Below are 18,339 nucleotides of genomic sequence, written 5' to 3' on the forward strand. Positions count from 1 at the left end.
AAAAAAAAAAAAAAAAAAAAAAAAAAAAAAAAAGGAATTTTATTACTGCTCTAATATCTTGCTTTATAAGAGGAAAAAAGAACATATGTAGTCTCCAAGAGGTGTGGAATTCAAACTGAGAGAGATTACAGTTGCTAGCATGCACATGCTATATTGCTTCAACTTTTAGACAGAAAAGCTTAATGCAGAAAGACAGAACTTCAGTATTGGAAGAGTATGGTAAACGGGTCTAGAACCTCAGGATGAAAGAATACTGACATCGAAAGAAGACATACATACTAGCTGTTGGAATTACAGAATAAAAGGAGTTCATAACATGTTTAAATATTAGATTTGAGAAGTAAACAGTTGACATCTGAATGTTCACCAATATATACAGAAATTATCAAAATGGTAATCTCCTGAAGAAGGCTTTAAAAACAAAAATTTGCAGAACTACATCAAGAGCTGAAGACAGAGTGTCATACAAGGTAGAAGTTCAAATTCTTCCAATACACATTGAGCTTGAAATTGCCCTTGTGAAACATCTCCTCACAAATTTCTGAAATAAATTCAATTAATTATGACTTAATTCAGCTAGTTATGACTTTCTTTTTTAGAATTTTGTGTTTATGAAAGGTTCTTCTCTCACACAAGTTCCGCAACATTGTCTGAGCTCAGGTCTTCCCACTAGCATTCCTCCATTAAACTACTTTCATGAGATATCTTCACCACAATTCCCAAGTAAATGCTTCAACAAGGAGAAAATACATTCAGGTTACTGTGGCATAACAAATTTGACACCTCCAAAGGCAGGCGTGCAAACAAAAAAATTAACTCCTCTTCCACCCCATTCTTCATTCTCTCTCTTTAAAAAATAAATAAATAAAAACACCTTTTTTTTTTTTTTTTTTTTTTTTTTTTTTTTTTTTTTTTTTTTTTTTCCCCCCCTTTGGTTGAAGAGTCAAAACAAAGAAAAAAAACAACAAACAGATTTTAGCAGGATGTAATTAGAATGATAAAGGGCCCTGAAAGTCAAAAATCCAGAGAAAACCACTTACCTACTAAGAATTTTGTTTTCCAGTTCTGAGACTATAACCCAGCAACATCAGCAGACACTGTGATTTTCAATGCGTTGAAATCACAGTTACTTTATCAAACAATGTAAAGATTTACCTAGCCTAAAAAATGAAAAAGATTGTTACTCACATGCGAACTGAAGAACAGCTTCCCTGCTTAATATGCTACCAAACATGTTGGTAGTTAAACACTGATACTGTCCAGAATCCTTCATCTCATTAGGGCTACTGATGATCAAACTTCCTTCTATTAGGCTGTAGCGATAATCACTTTCAACATCAATTTCAGTTCCATTTCGAAGCCATCTGAGGAAAAGAAAGAAAAAACTACTTGAACATTTTAGGGCCAAAAGAATTGTATACAGAACCTGAAAGCATCAGCTATCACTAGGGATGATTGTTACTGAGAGATAGTCTATTCTGTACCCCAATGGTTTGGGAAAACTCTGGATGAAGACTGCACAGCACATGAAAACTTGTAAAAGGTTTGATGTTTTGTTTTGGTATTACAAAACTATTTAAATCTCTGTAGCAGATGCATCCTGAATATGTGAAAAAGTCAAGAATATGACTATACATATAATATGTCAATAATAAATGAAGTTTCAGTTCACATTTTATCACTAAAGCCTTAGACAAATACGTTGTTTTGAGGGAGTATGGAGCATGGATATTCTTCTGGTGAAAAGCTTCATTCTTCTTATTCATCTATGAAGACTGAAACAACAAAGCCTCAAATAGATCATTAGATAAGAGAAAATATTTTGGGAGGCTTATAAGTAGACTTCAGTTCTCAGGAATAATCTCTGGGGAGTATGCATTATCTCAGAGAATAATAACTCATATAAGAAGACTTTTAAAATCAGCTTTCATGTTAAACTGTTAGGAAAATAAAATTGTTAAAATAATGATTCTGATATTTCAAAGAAGATATAAGCAGAGTAGCAGGTATCACAAATTTCTATGAAAGCCCTCACATGACATCATTATTATGAGACACAGATATTTTCCTTCACTACCAGGTCACAATCACTCAGCAATTTCAAAGTCTACTCAGGAAACTGCCAAGCATTTTCACGCTTTGCCAAAATTCAGAAAAGACTGGAAGAACATGGCGAAGTCTGGGCTCCAGAGGCAACTTTAAAGAAGCTGAATGATTATCAATTCACCCTATCTTGTAAACATTCATGGTGAATGAAGTACTGGCAGCAGAACTCAGCTAAATTAACTCTGAATTTTTCTCATTCCAAAAGTCAGAATTGATGGAATTAAGATGGATCATAAAACTATCATTTGCCCATTTTATCATGATAAAGCCTGCCTCATTCAATGCAAGAAATGGAGCACTGATGACAATATATCGCATGGGACATTTAGGAAAGGTCTGTAGGATTGACAGATTTTTTTAAGAAGAGCCATATGTAGCAGAGCTAAAAAGATAAATTCTCATCTTGAATGATTTATTACATAAGATTTTGAATGAAATCCTAATGAAAATTAATTTACATATATGTATATGATTAAAATGAAAAATTATTTGATCTTGATGGACATTGAGGTAAGGAAAAAGTAAAAATGGCATGTTTTGGTATTTCCAGTTGGGAAATGAAACAAAATAGTTCACTTAAAGTAGCTCACTTCACTTAGTTCACATTCAGTTAAATTCAATGAAAAATGGTTTTGTAAAACAACCTCAATTCTTAGGAGTTTCATATCTACCTGGCTATGTTTCAAGGCCATTCTAATGAATGTATTCCCATCATATAATCCAAGAATATTAGAGGAAAAGCAACCCTAAATTGTATGTGTTTTCTTCCAAGTAGCTTGCCCAACAGGAGGAGAGAAACACAAACATAATACTAAAAAGACAGTAATTTATGAGAAAAGTGGTACTTTTTTTTTTTTTTTTTTCTTGAGGACAAACAACAACATACTTCAAAACATTTTAATTTGGCTTAATAAAGTTAAAAATATATTTATTTATTTTTTTCAACTGCCTTTGTATATCAGGAAATGTTACTGATGAGAAATCTCCAACATTAATAAAATAGCGTGCAGGTTTGGCTGTGACAGTTTTCTTCATAGCATCTTGCAGAGTGCTGTGCTTTTTTCTTCTCCATCGGCACTGAAATAGTTTTTATAATACACTGATATTTTGGTTGCTGCTCAGCAATATTTAAGCAGAATCAAGGATATTTTCGCTTCTTATGCTGCTCTGCTGCGAGTGCATAAGATGTTGTTAGGGGATCCAGCTAGGGCAACTGACCTAAGCTGACTGCAGATATTTTGAATCACATGATGTGCTCAGCAGTAAAAGCTGGGAGAAAGGAGGAGGAAATTATCCAGGGATATGTTCAGAGCTATTGCACTTGTCTTCCCAAGCAATCCTTACATATGATTGAGCCCTGCATTTTTGGAAACGATTAAACATCTACGTGCTGTTGGGAAGTATTGAATGAATTCCTTATTTTGCTTTGCTTGTGTACGCAGTTTTTGTTTTACCTATTAAACTGTGTTCTCACTCTTCCCCATTTCACAGAGGGCAGATTGATCTTGTGGCAATGCAGGACTCAGGAGACTACTCAACGTAACTGAAGAAAATTCAGTACTTCACAAGAAACACAGCTGTAGTGAAGTGGCATCTTGGAGAATTCTGCACATACTCATTATCATCAATGCCCTATGAAGGTCTATAGGAATGCTGCGAATGTCCATATTTTTCATGGAAATTCTCCACACTATGTGGATTCTGACTGATAATAATGAAGTGTGACTTGAATAAATGCTGAGCAAATTAAGTAAGTTTATCTCAGGGAGTTCTTATGTAAGGACTGGAACACAAAGGGGGGGAAAAAAAAAGAAAGTGGTGTGGTTTAATCCAGCAGGCAGTGAAGCACCACATGCTTGTTTAGCCACTTCCACCATAGGTGGGATGAGGGAGAGAGCTGGAAACAAAAGAGAACTCCCAGATTGAGATAAAAGCTATTTACTAAGAAAGAAAAGCAGAAACAAAACTTTCTTATAGCATATATGCACAATTACTCCCCACCTGAGAACAGTACAGTTTTCCCAAGGACACTCCTACAGCAATACATCTCACCATCCATTGACCAATGCCTCCTGCAACAGCCACCACACCTTTTGCCCCTGGCTAAGTCCCCACAGCTTTATAGCATGTTGCATGATGTCATGTGGTATGGAATAACCTGCTGCCAGCTGGGATTAAAAAAGAACAACAACAAAAACAGGATGTAAAATTTTAATTTCTGAGTAGAGCTTGACCAAAGAGAAACCAATCTTTTGTAAAGAATAAAAATCTAAAAAATAAATAATAAAAATTAATAGGTTATGAACACCACGTCATCAGTCACTCAGATGGAAAGCCATCCAGAGGGACCTGGACAGGCTGCAGAAATTGGCCTGTGAAAACATAATGAGGTTCAAAAAAAGCCAAGTGCAATGTGCTACACTTGGGCTGGGGCAATCCCAGGTATTTATACAGACTGGGGGAAGATCTCCTGGAGAGCAGCCCTGCAGACAAAGACTTGGCAGTCCTGATGGATGAAAAGTTGTGTTTGGGGCTGCACTAAAAAAGGATGGCCAGCAGGGAGAGGGAGGTGATCATCCCCCCCTACTCAGTTCTTGTGAGGCCCCATCTGGAGTACTGCGTCCAAGTCTGGGGCCTCCAGTACAAGAAGGATGTGGAGCTGGTGGAATCGGTCCAAAGGAGGGCCACTAAAATGATCAGAGGGCTGGAGCGCCTCTCCTACAAAGGCAGGCTGAGAGAGCTGGGCTTGTTAAGCCTTGAGAAGAGAAGGCTCCAGGGATACATCACTGTGACCTTTCAATATTTGAAAGGAGCATATAAACAGGAGGGGAGTACATCTGTCTGCATAGGCAGATAGTAATGGGACAAGGAGGAATGGTTTCAAACTGAGACAGGGAAGGTTTATTTTCAATATTAGAAGGAAGTTTTTCCACACAGAGAGTGGTGACATACTGAAACAACTTGCCCAAGGAGGTTGTGGATGCCCCATTCTTGGATACATTCAAGGCCAGGCTAGATGTGGCTCTGGACAGCCTGGTCTGGCAGATAGAGACCCTGCATATAGCATGAGATTTGAAACTAGATGAAGTTTGTAGTCCTTTACAACCCAAGCCATTCTATGAATAGAAGAAATAAGTAAAAATGATTGGAACAATCTTCGTTTCAGTATTTTTGATTGCTTTAAGAGTTCATTTAAAGGCTTTAAAAAAAAATAATTGAAATATCGTACTGTGCTTTGTTTACTGGCTTAAAAGAATTTTCGGTAGTGCAGAATTCATAGCCCAGATAAGCAAAGTTCTCTATTGTCCAGTGCTAGTAGATAGTAGGACAAGGACTTTGATGATATACAAATGTTTCTTCTTTATGCTATTTCACATGGCAAAAATTGCACAATGATATACAACAAACTTTTGTCTACCCATAACATTTTCAGAGTTTAAATCCTTTCTGCATCCACTCTGTAAAATCCCCACATATCCATTCATGTTGTTGTTCCCCACCCCATCCCCACCCTCCTTGCACTGATTGCCAATGTAGATCGCATACTCTGTACATACCATCAACTGAAAGAAGTTAAACAGCAATGTTAGAGCTAAGCCTTTATTGTCAAAGCTTTCTTTGAATGAACAGCAACAGGACAGCCTTTTCTGAAGCTGCTAATACCAGTGAATCTCTGAAGAGATGAAAAAATGGGTATGCTTGAAGTACTTGTTGATTGAATTCTTCCAGGAATACATAAAAATAGTTGGACAAAGATAGAAAGGATATGGCATAGATTGTCAGAAGATAGAATTTTCATAATAATTCTCCTTACCATAACAAAACTGCAGGGCTGGACTAAATGATTGTTAAAGGCACCTTCCTTTAACGATCCCAAAACCATCCTCTGATTCTAGTATTAATGAGCTTGTGTGGGAGGGCTGAGAACGGGGCCTCCCTCTTTTCTCAAGAAAGTGTGCCTTGTGCATGCCTTATGTTAACCACATCTGATCTGTTTGAGAAGGTTGTACCATACATGATATCAGCACATCAGTTGCAGTGAGACAGAATCCTTTCTGTTGCGGTGTGGATATCTAAAGGTGGTACAGCCTCTGAATTTTTTCCCCACCAATAATATGCAAATTCTGTGATTCAAATAAGCCTACGGGGAATTTGTCCCTAATGCTGAAGAATCCATTGGTGAAATAATTTTAATAGTTAAAACACAGAACTGATTACTTCTCTATAAGACAAAAGACAGCAATCGAGTCTTTATTCTCACTCTGTAGATGAAGATTAACTTTATACAAAAAGATAAATGTCATCCGCAAAAGAACAATTGACTGTATGTTTCCCAACCCTCGATCCATCACTTGTAATTCATAAAAAATATGAGAAGAATCAGATGTAGTAAGTGGACAAAGTGTCTGCAGCATACTACTCTCAGCTGTAAGTATGCACCAGTAGTAAATATTCTTAAAGTTACAAAGAAAGTCTATAAGACATACCTATATGTGGGGGTAGGATTTCCATGAGCTTGACAATTCATAGACACTTTCTTCTCTTCGGAATCAGTGGGAAAAATCACATCATCTGGCTCTTGTGTAAACACTGGTCCATAATCGACACTTTCTGTGGAAACAGAAGTGCTATTGTTTTATTGTTTTGAAAGTCTGATAAAGTTGATGTTTTATAGCTTTTGTAAAGTTACAGTTAGCAAAATTGTCTTTGTTTTGGAAAAGATTTAATCCATGTTATTTTAGATGCCATATTAAAAAGCAATAGTTAAAAGATATATATACACGTACATACAAAAGGAATCTTTTTAATTTAACAATGAAATAGTATCATCTAAGATAAGAGATAAAATGGTTTTCTTAACAAACATATTTTGGTCTGAAGCCTAATGTGCAGTCTAAGAGTAGACAATAGCAGGTATAGCTGCTCTAAATCACACAAGAAAAGTAGAAGTCACAATCCAACAATAAAGAAGAAATTGCTTGCCCCTTTCCAATACTCATAGCTCACCAAACACTCCAAAGGAGGTAATCTCCAAGTGGAAATGCTTCCTTTCTGGCTACCAGCCTTTAAAAGGGGTTAGGGAGGGATGGACCTTTGGGTCACACAGGTGAATGGCTTCCACCTTGCTCCCAGGGCTGGCTACACCCCTTCACCAGGTGCTCAACCACTTTTTCAGGCGGTGACTTAATTTTTCCATAAAGCTGATAAAAAGAATTAAGAATGAATGATTTCTGCTTATACACAGTAAGGTAAACAGAAATCCGCATCAGCTCACATCACAGAAAACTGAGATATGGCTTTACCCTTTATATCAAAGAGTTTATAAGAAAAGACAATTGTAAAACTATGGTAGCAGCGGGTTTCTACTAATAAATAGTACATATGAAAATCTGACATTTCATTCTTCTTCGTTGTCTTTTCTAATTTTGGTATACATTTGTATCCTTGTATGAATTTAGGTTTCTGAGCAAGAAAAACTGGATAGATGCATATAGTATGCCTGTGAGTCCTGTTCTTTCATAGTGGGTAGAGGGAAGTGTAACCTTCAGAAAAGTAAAAGGCTGTAAATATAGCATTCATTATATGTAAGTCTGGAAAACTCAAATGCTCACTATGCAACAGGAGACTGCAGAATTTGAATCAACTTAAGCTTGCTCCAAACTCCTTCGTCACTTAGATACAAAATAGTCATCAAAATTAGAGCACGAGCCTAAAGCTTTGTGTGAGCAGAGAAGTAGTCACTTTGTCCTACCACCTGAAGTATAGGAGAAACAGGATTTTGTCTTAATTTATGGGTACATGCATTTGATGGATTGCTTCTTGTAGGAATATTAATGATTCCGAACATATATTATCAGAGCCCTCATCCACTTAGAGTTTAGAAATAGCAAGAATTAAATACCAATTCCAAAATTAAATAAAGGTTTCAGAAGTAGGTGCAATCCTGTGCAGATGCAGGTGCATGATTAGACAGTATTGATGAAGACTAATGGTTTTATCTTCTCCCAGGAAGTAACCCAATAGATAGAGTATTTTATTACGCATTGGGATTGCTAGAAAGGAAGGAAAATGGCTGCAATGCTAGTTAGGTGCATGCGTCACTATCAATAGAGGTGTTTCTGCTATAACCAAGAGAACTTCTTAGATGGAAACCAGTATTCTGAATGGTTGTGGCCAAAAAAATACTTTTGTTATGAAGTATAAAAAGAATGCGTTTTCCCTCTGTTTGCAATAAGATAAAAGTAATAGTGAAACTTAAGTGCATGCAAGTCTTGTTTCTAAAAGATGGAAATATGAAGTTAGTTGCTTATCTGCATTTCAAATGGAGTGTGGAATTCTGGCAGAGATTAATTAGAGTCTCAAAATTGACATAATAATAAATTAGACTGTTCATCAGTTTTTAGCTAAACTGACTAACCTACTTCCCAGCAACATCATCTATACCCACACCAGAATAATTGGAGAAATAGGTCTATTCTGACGAGACCAAAGTGTTTAATAAAAAAGCCTACTCTTAAACAAAGTATAATTTATTAAGGTTACCTAATGATTGGTTAAATAAAATGCAGTGGGGTGTGATATGTGATATGCAAGAAGTCAGAACAGACCACCTAAAAATACCATCTTTATTTAAACTCCAGTGACAGACCAGAAAATGAAAATCTTCAGTGTTGTATACCTCCTTTCTATATTTTAAAAGCAAAAAAAGGAATATACTGAAGATGCAAGAATTTCATTTAAATATTTTGAAATGCATGTATTTTCAAATTAAAATATTATATGGCTTATGGTTAAAAAGAAAATTTTCAATTTTTTTTTTAAACGTAGTGCTAATAAAAGTTCCGAAACTGTGAGATTTAAGAACATTTGTCAGAAGCCAGTATATATTGATAATTTTTGCAATTTCACTAGTATGAGACTCAGGAATGCAAATTGGTGATTCAATTGTCTTAAATCTCCAAAAACAAATGTGTGTAAGTTTATGTATATATTTAATCATTTTTTTTCTAGAATAAAAATGTATATGAATGTGTAAAACACTACTCATACTATAGAAACCTATGGCATTGTAGAATAAACGTCCGAATTTTCAGGAAAAAGTTTAACAGGTTTTTGGCTTCTTTTGCCATCATACTTACTCATCAGATTTTATTTTAAATACCAATTACTTCAAAGTCGTTTTCAGCATTTTCATACTAAAGAAAATAATTAAAGAACAAAAATCTTAATTTATAATATAAATTATTTATTTATTTATTTATTTATTTATTTATTTATAATATTCAATTTATTGCTAAGAGAATATAGTTGATATTTAGCATTGAGATACATTGAGTGGCTTCAAAATTCTTGGAATACTTTTATCCTCATAGTGCTTTATAATTTTCAGTTTGACATTAATATTTCATTTCATGTTTTGAACAATACCGTATCTTCCTCGTCCACTATCCTAGCTTCATTGTTTCTGAGGCAGATATTACCTCTAAGAGAAAAAGTACGTAGACTAAAATCTGAAGTGCTCAGATAAAACCTGTCCGCAGTCAGCATGGGTGTTTATCAGAGTTCTTAGGAATGGGTGAATTTCATCTGTCACTGCTTTTAAGGACTGGAAATATTGAGTAGATGTCACTTTTAAATATTTTTAATTTAATTACCAATGTTGGTGTATTATTTGGGAATGGTCAGTCATCCAGGAATTCTAAGTTGTATATACATTAACTATGACAGCAAATACTTAGGAGAGCTTGACTGCATTTTGTTTTAGCATTCCAGTCTGACATGGATTACCGCATGAATTTTACCTGATTACAACTGGGAATTTCTTAATTTCTCTTTTAGGAGTATTGTATCACATATTAAACACATATTTAATCACCATTAAAAAAACTAGATACAATTTTATCAATCTACGGTATAATTGCATGTTGATTAATATTCACAGATATTGTTCATTTGTGCTTTTATAAACTAGACTAAAGAACTGCTTATTATGCTCAAGAAAGCCAACATCAGGATTAATAAATGCTGACTGTTAGTTCCAGGCCTAATACATTGCATCAGATTGCTCTTTCTGTTGGGAGTCTTCCCTGAAAAATGTATCTTTGGATCTTACCACAGTTTGATCAAGAACAAGTTGTGCCACTATGTTCTTTGAGATCTTTTTCTTGTCTCATAAGTAACCAAGACAATAATTAGATTTTTAGATAAAATAGAAAATTCTGAACAAAAGAAAAGAAAAAAAGTGTGTGCCACAACTGCCGTGCTCTGGTGCAGCAGCTCCAGATCATGTGAGACCTCCCAGCCCCTGAAGTGATGCGGTAGATCCTAGTGCTGGCAGATGGGCCGTGTTCTGTGTCACTGGGCTGAACTACCTGTCCACAGATGGAGCTGGTGGGCTTCAAGGTGTTACAATTGGCATTGAAATACATATTTAGTGCACTGTGAAAAGCCTTCGTGACCCCCACCGCCCCTCCCAGATGATTTAGAAGCATTGCCATATCACTGGATAACAGGTTTTAAGACAGACAAAGTGGCACAAAGTATATTAATTACATGAATTGCTCCCTGGCATTCAGACAATCCTTTTATTTATCTGCAGTCCCATGCTGCATTCTATGTCCCTCTGCCCTGATTCTGATAGCATGGAGGAGGCCAAGGGGAGGTGGGAAAAGGTGGGACAAAGCAATGAAAGGCAGTGAGATGGGCACAGCCCTGGTCAAGGACCTGTCCCCACGGACAGGAGCAATAATGGGCTCACCATGTAGGCCATTTTCCCCATGCAACTTAGTAATGGGATTTGTGCTTCCCTCTACATTTGAGCAAGGCAGAAGAGCCCTTTTATCCTAGGCAGATGAAGGATGTGCCTTCCATCAGATTCAGAAACCTGCCCTTGTGACTGTGTCATGGTGGGCGGAATGTTGGTGGCTACCTCGGATGTGTATAAAAGGCAGGTAGTTGGCAAGCCCAGTGCAGCGGTGAGCAGTGGGTAAGCAAAGGCTGAGGTGGGAAAGATGTAGGGCTGTGGAAGGCAGGGCCCAGGCAGGGAGGTGGAGTTGCCTTGGGCACAACAGGAGGTGGCTGCTCCTTCTTTGTCTTTGAGAACTGGAGGCTGGGACAGGGGCACAACCAGACCATGGTGTGCTCCCATCCTCAGCCACTTGGCTGGAGGGATTTTCTGTTTTCTGCAAGGACATTGAAGTAGAGATAAGAAATAAAAAATGTTATCTTTAGGCATTAACTCTAGAGATGCAGAACCTATATCACAGTGGGCAGTAGGCCAGCAGTGGTCTGTGTTACCATGGGCTGGATGTCTCCTAGCCACCAGGAGATGTGGGACTGACCCTTGGCCTGAGATGGGTAGAGCCCTGGATTGGGTTAGAATCATAGAATCCTTGGAGTTGGAAGGGACCTTTAAAAGCTATCTAGTCCTCGTAGGAGAGGCGTTCCATCCCTTGGATCATTTCTGTGGCCCTCCTCTGGATGCACTCCAACATTTCCTTATCTATCCTGTACTAAGAACTCCACATCTGAACTCAGCAGTCTGAGTGAGGCCTCAACAGCAAAGGGATAGGATCACCTCCCTCGCCCTCCTGGCCACACTTCTTTTGATACAGCCCAGAATACTGTTGGCTCTCTGGGCTGCAAGAGCACATTACTGGTTCATGTTCAGCCTGACATCTACCAGTACCTCCAACTCCTTTTTGGCAAGGCTGCACTCAATCCTTTCATCTCCCACCTTGTACTGATAATGAGGGTTGCCTTGACCTGGGTGCAAAACCTTGTACTTGAATTTCTTGAACCTCGTGAGGTTCTCTTCGGCACACTGCTCAAGCCTGTCTGGGTCCCTCTGGATGGCATCCTGTCCCTTTCATGTGTTGACTGCACCAGAAAGTGCACTGTACACACCTTATTTTTTTTATTTCTACCTTAAGCAAGGTTGTGAAAAGATAGACATATTTAGCATATATACTAAGCACGTCTCACTTTACAATTTCAATTTCAATTTTCAGTGGGAACTATTTGTGCTTCTCACATAGACTTTTATTACAAAAGCTACCACTTTTCTACATCTTACTTGAGTGCCTTACTTAAATACTTATAGGATACCTAGCAGTACTGTAAAACTAGGTACTCACATTCTACAAAAATTTGACTCAGCTTGTGTGTCAGGCCACTGAGCATGTCTTGTGGAAAATCAATTAAATCATTCGAGAACACACATACTCAGTTGCTAATAAAAGTGAGTGTTTTGTTTTTATTTCTGGCAAACCTGAGCATATACTATACATTCCATGTTTGAATCAAGCAAGTGCTCAATTATAATAATGAATCTTCTTTGTCCACATAATTAACATCCTCTCACTTGTAGCAGGCCCCTAATGACCACACACAAGCACAGAGTTCTGTACCATTTTCACAGTTAGAACATGCTGTCTAATAAGTACCTTCACCTAACTCTAACACATATCACATAAAACTTGTAGAAAAATAACTAAAGTATCTCTCAAGAAATTTTAAATAATGAATAAGCCTCGAGACCAAATATAAATCAATAAATTTACTTAGTTTACTTTAAGTACATGAAATGTCTAATGATTGACAATTTATTTCTGTTTTCTGTTATTTCTACATATTTCTGTATATGTTAAGTATAAATATTTATCTCAGACATACTAACAGAAACTATTCCATACCACAAATTGAAAGGTTTAGATAATTGGTGTTCTCACCATCTTGGATGAGATAGAGTATCATTCAGAGATATCCAGCCTCTTTCCACAGAGTTCTCAATCTCTCCTTGCCTGAGAAATGATAATCTTGAAGTCCTGTTTCACACCTGTGTGTGTGCCGTGCAAGTGCTTCAGATAATCAAGGAGTTTTAAAATACTACTCAGATGTCTTAAATTTTCCTGTTTGTTCAACAGTCTGCATCTACACAACTGGGTGTAGGAAGAAGACCAGTAATTGATGGACTTACTCTCTTAGGACTGTTTTATGAATTCCTTGAAAGAATTTAAGTCTCCCTCTTCTATGTAAAGTGCTCTGTTCATCAAGGCTTATGAGTTATGGCTCTTTTAAAATTATGCCTTCAGTCGTTGGTTCTTCAATTTCTGCTGCAAAATAGAAGTAGCTAAACTGCAGAGGTGAATATGTTTTCTATGCTTTGAGAAAATTCATGTTTGCTGACCTACATCAGGCATGATCTCAGCATATCTTCTGAAAAAGCCAAGGATTTAGGTGGTAGAACACTTACCTGGAACATCCCCAGGTACATCTCTCATTCAAGTATAACAGTCAAATTGTATCAAATTTAAACATAAGGAGATGCCTTATTTATTATTTTTTTTCTTTTATTATTATTTTTTCTTTCCCCAGTTGCCCCTTCCTAAGGAAATGCAGTGGAAAAATCAGGATCAATCAGGAAAGACATACTTTATAGATACAGAATATACTCCATTATTCATAAAATCTCCCTTCTTTTGCCTTGAAGCTACCAATTTCTTCTCCTTTGGTCTCCAGAAACTCATGCTGTTGAAGGCCAGATTAATATATTCTGCTTCTAATCCTGAACTTTGATTTTCACCTGCACACATCAGGTTGCCTGGGAGGAGTTATCAGTGTCTGGTTCATGGACTGTAACCAAGATTAGTCTACACACTGCTAACAAAGAGTATTGCAGAGGACAGTCAAATGTAGAAAACTTCACCAGTTCCAGAAATAGAATCAAACAGAATTTGTCCAATTCTATATTTCTATTTGTTTGTGTATTAAATAAACTTTAATTTAGGGAACATATTATGCTAGTATATAAGCTATTTCTATTCACAAAAGATACATGTATATACAGAATCACAGAATCACAGAATTGTAGGGGTTGGAAAGGACCTCCAGAGATCATCGAGTCCAACCCCCTGCCAAAGCAGGTTCCCTACAGCAGGTCGCACAGGTGGGCATCCGGGCAGGTCTTGAACATCTCCAGAGAAGGAGACTCCACAACCTCCCTGGGCAAATATATACCATCAGCTTTCAATAAATGCAAAGTTTTTTTCAGGAAAAAAATGCAAAAAATTACAGCTCCTATTGAGAGGAGCTGTAATCCTGCAATCACAAATGCAAATGTTATTGCTCTGAGGTTTTATCTGTGATTCATTCCTTTGCTACTTCCTTAGACCATTGTTTAAGGATCCTCTAACCTCTCTCCCTCTCCTTGCCTCCTTCTTCTCTTCCTCCCTCTTCCACCTTATCTCCCCCATATTCCTTCCTTTGAATATATATAATTCAGATAAATATGATTAAATGTGTGGCTTCTTTAAACATATGCAAATATGAGAAAACATGTATTATTACTATAAATTATTGCATTTAAATGTAAATTAGATGATATTGCACCAATAAATTTATCTATACCTGCATGTATAGGGTTGACTATATAAATTAGGCAATTTAGAAAAAAGTAATTTTAAAAGATTTACTATTCATCATTAATTGATGTTGCTATCATTCTTGAGTAAATCAGAAAAATTCCAAAGGGAAAAAATAGATAAGAGGAACAGGCATTTTATTATTTTGGTTTTCAAATTTAAGTATATTAATTTAAAAGATCAAATTGTGCTGTAATGCAACTTCAAATCACTGGCTTGCTATTTTAATGTGACAAAAACTATATAAAACAGTGCTGCATAGCAATATTTAAAAAAAGAATATTTTAACTGATGCTTATAAGGCTAATCTGAAAAATCTGAAAGATTCTCATTTCTACTTTATTGTATTTAAATAAACTCAGAACTATATATGAAAATAACTGAACTATACTGATAAAGATATGCTGCTTAAAAAAAAAAAAAAGTTTTGGCCAAATATAAACACGGGCTTTTTGGAGAGGTAAATTAGGCTTACCATCATGTTTGAAGGCCTCTGAAAAGTGATAGAGGTTTGTTGGGGAATGATAAGGTTGTGCAGCTCCTCTCCAGCCTGGCGAAGGTACACTTCCTAACGAAGGACTGCTTAATCGTGGTCTGTTCTTTGAGTTAGATGAAGCTAAAGATGAACTACCAGATTTGATTCTTAGAATAGCAGCATATGATGTAGGGACACCAGGAACAGCTTCTGAATATTCTGGAAAAAAAACCAAAATCAAACAAACAAACAAAAAAAAAAAAAAAAAAAAAACAAAAAAACCCCAAAAATTGAAAATAAAATAAAGATAAACAGAATATTAATATATATATTTAAAAAAAAAAAAAAAAAAAAAAAAAAGTTTTAACAAGAATGGAATAGAAAATATATTTTTATTTGATTTGGCATGTTAAAAATTAAAAACAAACAAACAAAAACAAAACTAAAAAAAACAAGTCAAGAACTCTTATATTTGAAAGAAGTGTCATAGATTTCATAGACTACAAGTTGGACTCATATTCTAGACAGAAATGGGTAGCAACATAGAGATTTGAGAGAGAAAATTCTCCCTTAGCTTTAAAACAATATAGATTTCATGTTCATTAAATTTCTTAGTTATGGTAATACACATTTTCTATATTTTTAATTCTTTTTTTTTGTAACCAAGTCACTAGGAGAAGTGTCTCCCAAGCCATCATCTTTCCACTGCAGTCTTTCATTACAGTGTATTTGCAGTTTAGAACTATCAGTGGAAGCTAAATATGCTCCTCATTTCAGTGCTACTCTGCAAGTCAAGTGAGTTAGCTAAAAAGTCTGAGCTTGTTTGCAGGAATATCTCTCTCATAAACACATATATGCCAAAACCAACTCCACTTAGTCTCTGTAACTTCTTTTTTCTTTTTTCCTTTCTGCTCATGCTTAAAGTGTCATAGTCTAGAATTAAGGAGAGTGTTCAAGTTTTTAGTTCCTGCCTAATGCCAAATGATAGAGTAATAAACTGTATCATTATAATAGATTAAAGTACTACTCCAGGAATCAAGCGAGTGGAACTCCCATTGAAATCAACAGCAACAGCTGGAGAACAAAAGTCTTAAGGAGGAAGTAAGAAAATTTAAAAAATACGCTGATACAGATGAGCAAAGGGAGACAGACTGTGTATCAAGCACCTATGAAGGAATTACTTTCTCATGGGACAGTGGAAATGATTGCTATTAAAGAAAAAAATGATTTTTCTATTGTGTCCATTGACAAGACTGATTTTTTTTCACATTGGCCTAACATGAAAAAAACAAAACTGTAAGTGCTCCCTTCCAAAACTTTGGCAGCACACACAGTTGAAATAAAATGTCTTCAATGTATTAGGCCATGGTCACACTGGAGAGCTTTTAGAAAAATCTTCCAAGCATAAATAGCTTGGTTTGTTTTATATTCCTAATGCTTTATTGTTAGAGAAGTATGCATTTTATTTTATATACTTTGTGACAGTGAGCTCCTAGAGTCATGTTTTGGAAAAGATCATTCTCATGCTGTGCTTATTGTTTCTTATCAGATATTAAAAATGTCAATATTCTGTCAATTACAAGAGGCTTGAATTTGGCAAAAGCAGATGAACAGTACCTGAAAATATCTATTTTCTTCTATGCAAACTGCAAATCTATAGATTACTTGTTGATGTGATACATCATTTAAAATTAGGTTTTAAATACAAGTTTTGGCAATGGAAAAGGCAAAAGTAAGTACTCAGATTTTTGTTGTTTTTTTTGTTTGTTTTATACTGACATCATGAAGTATTTATTTTATAAGGGCATTATGCTTCATATATATATTAAACCATCTTTCTTGGCCTACAAAGACAGGAAAAATAAAGCAGAATTATACATTCATTCAAGTCGGAAGGGAGCCTTAAAGGCCATCTAGTCCAGCTCCCCTGCAATGGATAGATACATACAGAGTTCCAGGCACTCTCCTCCTGGCAACCCTAGCCCAATTGGAAGGGACCATCATTTGGCATAAGAGGAATTGCCAACCCTACAGCCAGTAGTTCAATCCCCACTGCATCCTTGACCAGGCCAGAAGACAAAAAAGGACGGACCCTCAGGACATCACAGGATCCTCAGTGGTGACTTGCCCTTTTTTTTTTTTTCCTCCTCTTTTTCCTTTCTCCTTTTTCACTCTCAAGTATTTTAATAACTAAAGGCATACTTTTGCTCAATCAACACCTTGACTTAATTCTGAATCTTAATTTGAAGGGAGTAGGATCAATATAACAAACAATTCATTTCACCTTGCAAAAATGGGGCATCCACAACCTCTCTGGGATACCTGTTCCAGGACCTCACCACTGTTATTGGAAAATTTTTCCTTATATCTAGTCTAAATCTCTGGTTTAGTTTGAAACATTTTAAGTATTTCCCCCTGCCCTATCACAACAGAACCAGCTAAAGAGTTTGTCCCCTTCCTTCTTTCAGCTCCCCTTTAGATACTGAAAGGCTGTTCTCAGGTCACCCTAGAGCCTTTTCTTCTTCAGGCTGAACAACCCCAACTATCTCAGTCTGATCTTGTAGGAGAAGCGTCCCATCTCTTGGATCACTTTTGTGGCCCTTCTCTGGATGCTCCCAGACAGCTCCATGTCTCTGCTGTACTGAGGACTCCACATCTGGACACAGTCACCAGCACAGAGCAGAGGGACCACATCCCTCACCCTGTTGGCAATGCATCTTTTGATGTAGCCCAGGATACAGTTTTTTTGGGGGGGCTGCAAGGGCATATTTCTGGCTCATATACAGCTTGCTATCCCCCAGTACCCTCAGACACTTTTTCTCAGAGCTATGCTCTATCCTTATATCCCTCGGCTTGTACTGACAGCGGGAGTTGCCACAACCCAGGTGCAAGACCTTGCACTTGGCTTTATAGAATCTCAAGATGTTCACCTGGGCCTGCTGGTCGCACCTGTCTCATGATTAACTGAAATTCAACAAGAGACTATATGTTCTGGAAATCTTGTAACGTTATAACTGGGATATAAACGAAAAAAAAACAAAAATAAAAACAAAACTGATTCAATGTATTCCTTAAAATTTTGCAATATCGGTGTATTTTATTTCTAAAATAACTTTTTCCCAGTAAATATTGAAAAAAAAAACTTCATAATTTCATACGAAAATCCATTATCATTAAATTTTTTCTGGGGCCAGAATGAGAAGGTCATTTTGCTTTCTTGATATTTTTTTTAATACTTTTGAGTTATTTTGGACTCACCGCGTACTAATTCAACTTATGAAAAAAAAGTCATACTTTGTTTTTGTAAATATGAATGACTTTAGATAAATGATCTGC

At 36.4% G+C, this 18,339-nt stretch overlaps 1 protein-coding gene across 1 annotated transcript in view; it reads right to left on the bottom strand.

Moving 5' to 3' along the window:
- The window catches only part of CNTN5 (contactin 5), a 227,958-nt gene extending 212,039 nt beyond the window's left edge, over nt 1-15,919 (bottom strand). The window contains exons 1-4 of the mRNA XM_042838727.1: nt 15,787-15,919; nt 15,004-15,222; nt 6,594-6,717; nt 1,189-1,364 (exon numbers count right to left, since the gene is read on the bottom strand). Of these exons, the coding sequence (XP_042694661.1) occupies nt 1,189-1,364; nt 6,594-6,717; nt 15,004-15,222; nt 15,787-15,919 (652 nt within the window). The remainder of the gene's footprint in view (nt 1-1,188; nt 1,365-6,593; nt 6,718-15,003; nt 15,223-15,786) is intronic.
- Between the last annotated feature and the right edge of the window lie 2,420 nt (nt 15,920-18,339).

The sequence above is a fragment of the Centrocercus urophasianus genome, unplaced genomic scaffold (genome assembly GCF_019232065.1).
Source record: "Centrocercus urophasianus isolate 14NV4802_14NV808 unplaced genomic scaffold, USGS_Curo_1.0 seq_9, whole genome shotgun sequence".
Lineage (NCBI taxonomy): Eukaryota > Metazoa > Chordata > Aves > Galliformes > Phasianidae > Centrocercus > Centrocercus urophasianus.